Source organism: Triticum aestivum, unplaced genomic scaffold (genome assembly GCF_018294505.1).
Source record: "Triticum aestivum cultivar Chinese Spring unplaced genomic scaffold, IWGSC CS RefSeq v2.1 scaffold164622, whole genome shotgun sequence".
NCBI lineage: Eukaryota > Viridiplantae > Streptophyta > Magnoliopsida > Poales > Poaceae > Triticum > Triticum aestivum.
Genome location: NW_025225865.1, coordinates 1 through 5,653, shown reverse-complemented (window position 1 = coordinate 5,653; position 5,653 = coordinate 1). Strand labels below are relative to the sequence as shown.

At 50.1% G+C, this 5,653-nt stretch overlaps 1 protein-coding gene across 1 annotated transcript; it reads right to left on the bottom strand.

Moving 5' to 3' along the window:
* Positions 1–1,699: 1,699 nt before the first annotated feature.
* Positions 1,700–3,294, bottom strand: LOC123172402 (probable polyamine transporter At3g13620). Its single transcript, XM_044589390.1, has one exon. It carries the CDS (start codon positions 3,220–3,222, stop codon positions 2,311–2,313), a length of 912 nt encoding a protein of 303 aa, XP_044445325.1. The 5' UTR covers positions 3,223–3,294; the 3' UTR covers positions 1,700–2,310.
* Positions 3,295–5,653: the final 2,359 nt, after the last annotated feature.

The window sequence follows — 5,653 nt, the reverse complement described above, 5'->3', positions numbered from 1 at the left end:
AAACAAATGATCACACTCTCTACCTCTCCACGGTTAACACACACACACACACACACACAAATGATCATGCTGGCAAAGAGCAAAATCAATCAATACTGAAGCTATGCCTAGGAAAAGGAAAAAATGTAAAAAAAGACAGCAACATTGATCCTTGTCAATCAGCTACTAACCCAAAGAACAAAATGCAAACACACATGATCCGAATATGGACACAACCATGTGAACTGAAACCATGCATGCACCAACGAAACATATTGTGGAGCATAGGCTTATGGGCACCCCCTTATCTAGCCATCCAATTCTGCATCGCAATTCGTGCTAGAACTTTTCTCTTTTTTATTTCTCCCATATAGTTCAACATATGAACTTCAAACTTTTCAGCACAACAAAACATTATAACTAGAATGTGGGGAAAAAAGTTTCAGGTTTTTTCGTGCATCATAAATACTAAAAATAAGATTTTTTTAATTAAACAAATCTCATTTTCTATAGTAACAAAAAAATCTGAAAGTTTTATCCCATATGTAGTAAGAATGTTTTGTTGTCCTGAAAAGTTTGAAGTTCATATATTGTTTTGCTTCGAAGAAATAAAAAAGAGAAAGTTTCATGTACTAAGTTAGTTGTGTAGTACGGATCTCAAAACAACATTGGAGGATAAGGATAAGAGGTGTCCAGAAACCCGAACTCAAACCAAACCGCAACGATGAACCACCATTACCTGTCGCCGTGTGCCATCTCCATATCCTAGTCATCCAAATCACGACAACGGAGGGACAATGAAATGACTGTTGTAGCGCAAACCTCCTAGCAACCATGGGTCTCTTCAACCAAAACCCTTTCCAAAAAGATGCCCCTAGGAGGGTACATCAGCGCACAGTCGATGTCATCGCCCAGCCCAAGGGAATCGGGTCCTACGGGTTAATGTAGCCTATGTTCAGCTATATGGCGCGTAGCCAAGTTGTACCCTCACCATTGTTGTACCTTGTACTTCCTTTGTAGTCAAACTTCATAAAGTTTGATCAAGTTTACAGAAAATAAAATAAATATTTATCATAAAAAAATTATATCATGTGAAAGTACAATCAATAATGAATCTATTGTTATTGTATATGTTAACAATTTTGTTTACAAACTTTGTCAAAGTTTGACTTTGACCAAAACTAATACGGCGGAGTAAATAAAAACGAAGGGAGTATCTCTCTTCTACTTCACCCGTGTAGCCAGTTTTGCCTCCGGCCGAACACCTCTAGAGACTCTCCTTCTCCTTATCGCTAACAATTACACCATCACCTTGCTGCCACTGTCAGCCACCACCAGTCTACCACCATTATTAATCCAGTTTTGTTGGATCCAAGACGGAAACGTGAACAGAGGCACTAAGGTGATGTCTAATCTCCCCATCAGACAAAGGTGATGTCTAATGTCCTTAAATAATTTCTGGTTGACCACCATACAAAAATTTCTCCAAGTTCTTTTTCACTGCTCGTGTCAAATTGCATGATATTGTGGCGTTTGTTTCAAAATGGGCATGACCTATGATGTGATTGTGATGTGGGGGCTTGATAGGCATGGTGTGAAGTGTGACGTGGGCCCGGAAAATGCTTTCTTTTGGGATCTTAAACTACCAGGTGTTTCATGTCTCCACAAGACCTTAATATACTCCAAACTGAAAGCTACAGTACATTTTTCTAAATTTGTGAATTACTGTTCATCATGATCTCAAATTGCAAGGTTTGGTGCAAAAAATGTATGACACGTCTCGCAAAAATTCTGTTATTTGTGCGAAAAAAATCTGATTTTACTTATGCAAGCCTACATAGTACGCACATTTGATGAAATTTTTTAATTAAAAATTAAAAATTATTTTAATCCGTACTAGATACACCGTACTCACTCCATCCAAATATATAAGGTTGAATACACTTTTCATCAATTGCCTTTGACTACTGGTTAGAACAGAAACAATATGATGTATATGTTACAAAAGCATACAGTCAAATTCGTATGTGAAGAATTTTTAGTGATAATTTTTTTTATATCATACCTCCCATATTTGGATCAAAGGCAACATCGAAAAATCTTATTAGGTTCCATATTTGGATCGAGGGGAGTGCAGTTTATTAATACTATTTGAAATTGTAAAATGGGAGAAATATCATCCTGAGACCATAAATTTCGAAACTATATTATATACCACTCTGTCAGTGAGAGCAACATGCATGGTGCATGCATCTCTTAATAATCTCCTCAATTAGTGAAATGATTTGAGAGCGAGTGATGGTAGCCAGTTTAATGGCGAATCACGTAAGGTCATAAGCCTTTGTACGTACCTGCGGCATCTGCCAGGTAGCCGTTCACCCACGCATCCGGTGATGCGTCCGTGGTGCCGATCGCGGCCATGAGCGGCAACAGGTAGCTGACGGCGATGAGAACGACCGCCGCCGCCAGGGCCCGCGGGAACGTCCGCCCTGGCCGCTCTACCTCGCCGGCCATGGTGCTCGCGCTGTCCCAGTAGTTGAGGTTCCAGAACAAGGTGTTGAAGAAGAGCCTCCAGTCCTTCTTCCTCCCCTCCACCTGCGATGCCCACCGGCGCGGCCGTAACTTGGGCACCGCCATGGCTGTCATCAGCCCGAACGGGGCCAGCGACACTACCCCGAGCACCATGGCGCCCCACCCGACGACGCTCAGGCCGGCGTAGTTCAGCAAGGAGAGGAGTAGCGTCATGCCGATCACCGCGCCCGTGCGCGCCCTGCCGGGCTCCGCGATCGCGGGGGCCACGCCGCCGAGGTAGTCGACGACGAGGGCCGGGTAGGCGGCGATGTTGATGGTGATGCTGAGGTACTTCCACGTGCCAAGGAGGGAACCTGCGAGCGGGCCGAAGGCGTGTTCCGCCCACAGGACGAAGCCGCCGTTGCCTGGGAAGGCAGCAGCGAGCTCGGCGGTGACGAGCGACTCCGGGACACCCCACGCCAGGGGGAAGATGAGGAAGCCAAGCAGAGTGAAGAGCGGCCCCGCCGCGCGGACCGCCTGCTCGGAGCCGTATGGGCCGCCTGCCACCTCGAAGTAGATCAGGAAGACGAGCGGAATCAGGGTGATCTTGCGCTTGGGCTGGTGGTGGGACTCGGATGACATGATGGTGCCATGTAGTTGTGGATGTTCATCCTGTTGTTCCTGAGTATGTGTCTGTGGTGGTTGTTTGGTCATTGCGATTTCTCGTGTCATGGTGAGTTTACTAGCTAGAGTGTCGAGGAACAAGATAGCCAGCTAAGCGCACGTGCCCATCATTCGTGTGGGCTGTTATATAACTTGAGGAGCTCAAACGGATGTGTAAGAAACACCACACAAAAAAATATCTGGCTGAGCTATCTTTTCATTAGTACTGTATATGGTGGCCGGCCCTATCCTTGTCCACATTCCCATCCGGAGTAAACAAGGGTTGGAACTTGGAACACCCCACTTCCTCCCCTCCCGGTCGCTCCCGCGAGCGACGCAGACGATCAACACAACCAACCAGCCTCCGAGCCCCTCCCCCCACCTCCCCCATCGCTGCCGCCGGCTTGCGTGGAGGGGTGAAGCCCTGTCTATGTCAGCGGCGGTGGGGCGTATCTTCCCTTGCTCCGACAGTGGCTGGCAGGGGACGGCGAGCTCGAGTGGAGGCGTAGCGATAGCAGAGGAAGCGACGGCAGGCGGCAGCGGTTGGACTGGTGCTTGGAGGCGGTGCAAAGGGCCTTGTGATGGTGGTTCCATCGCGTGCAACGGGCAGTCATGCCTGCTTGTACTGCTCCGGATCTGTGGTGGTGGCCACTGCCAGGATGCGCATCGGCTCCCATGCGGTGGGTGGCCAGTGCTAATGTGGAAGGCCGCCATGTCTGTCCGCGTCGGCGGTGGGCTGGCGGCGGGCATGGAGCTTGCTCCGCGGATCTCCCCGTTCGCCACTTGGAACGGATCTGACGGTGACGGGCCCCTCCCTTGTGCCACATCCGACCTTGCCGGTCTACGCGGCAGGCATCCGTGTGCTCGGTGGTGGCGGCGGTTAGGGATGGACGTTGGTGGGTATAGACCGGGGGAGAAACGCTCTGTCAGCTGGTACGGCCACGATGTCGGCAGCGCTCCGGCGTCTCTCTCCTCTGGTAGTGGCTTCGAGGTCCTTGCCCCACCCTCTTCCTCCGCGACCTGGGTGAAAGCCCAAACTCTGAGGTTAGGTGGTGATAGCGCGCTGGCGTCGTTGCCCTTCTTGAAGGCGCCACCTTTTGCCGGCGGAGTGGTGGTCGAGGCTTCGCGGGAGGCGTGTTGCCTTCTTCAGAGATGCTCCTGCTCGGCTACTTTCGCTCGACGTTGATCCGGGCTGCGGCAGTGGCGATGTATGGGCTGTGGCGATGTGAGGTGAGGTGGCCATGCACTACACCACAAAAAAACTTTAGGGGCAATCAGTTGTTGGGAGAGGTTAAGAATAGACTCGGTACGGACAGAAAATAGCGGGCACCCGACTCTGCCCTAGCGCCATCTCCCCAGGAGGCGGCCGGGGCGGCGCGAGCCTCCTCTCTCCTCGCCCACCATCGCCCACCCTCCCCCTCCCCCCTCCCCACCCCCACTGACGGGCGGCCTGCATCTGGCCCGGGTGGTGTCGGCGATAGAGGGACCTCCCGTACTAGCGTGCGGTTCCTCTTCCCGGGGCAGGGGGCGGCGAAGGTGAAGCTCGGCCGGTGGCGGTCTGGCGACCTTGAAGCGGTGGCTAGCAGTGGGCGCGGTGGTGGAGCTGCCCCTTGGAGGTGGGGTGGATTGCTGGTGCGGGGTGGTCGGCGGCGCGCCCCGACCTAGATCTGGGCCCTTAGGGCCCCATGGTTCCTAGCGGGCTGGCTCTGGTGCGGCCAAGATGCCTATTGGTACGTCTCCAAAGTATCTATAATTTTTGATTGTTTCATGTTATTATAGTCGTAATCTTGGATGTTTTATATACATTTACAAGCAACTTTATATCATTTTTTCGGACTAACCTATTAACTTAGTGCCCAGTGTTAGTTGCTGTTTTTTCCTTGTTTTTGAGTTTGTAGAATATCAGTAGCAAACGGAGTTCAAATTCCACGAAACTTTTTGGAGATTATTTTCTGGCACTAAGAGAGCCTAGAAGCTTCGGGAGGGAACGAGAAGACGAACGAGCGGCCCACTAGGCACGAGGGAGCGCCAGGGGCCTGGGGCGCGCCCTGGTACATAGTGGGGTCCACAAGCCTCCGCTTGACCTAACTCCACCTCTATAAATACTCTAATATCAGAAAACCAACCCTGGAGTCTACAAAATACTATTTCCGCCGCCGCAAGTTCCAGATCCACGAGATCCCATCTAGAGGCCCTTTCCGGTACTCTGTCGGAGGGGGATTCGATCACGGGGGGCTCTACATCATCCTTGCTGGCCTCTGATGATGCATGAGTAGTTTACCACTGACCTATGGGTCCATAGTTAGTAGCTAGACGACCTCTTCTCTCTATTTGATCTTCAATACAATGTTCTCCTCGGTGTTCTTGGAGATTTGTTTGATGTAATGACCTTTTTGTGGTGTGTTTGTTGGGATCTGATGAATTGTGAGTTTATGATCAGATCTATCCATGAATATTATTTGAGTTTACCCTGAACTCTTTTATGCATGATTGTTATAGC

What these genes read in the sequence shown, in the direction of transcription:
- LOC123172402 (XM_044589390.1), bottom strand. Translation starts at nt 3,222, where the DNA reads ATGACACGAGAAATCGCAATGACCAAACAACCACCACAGACACATACT.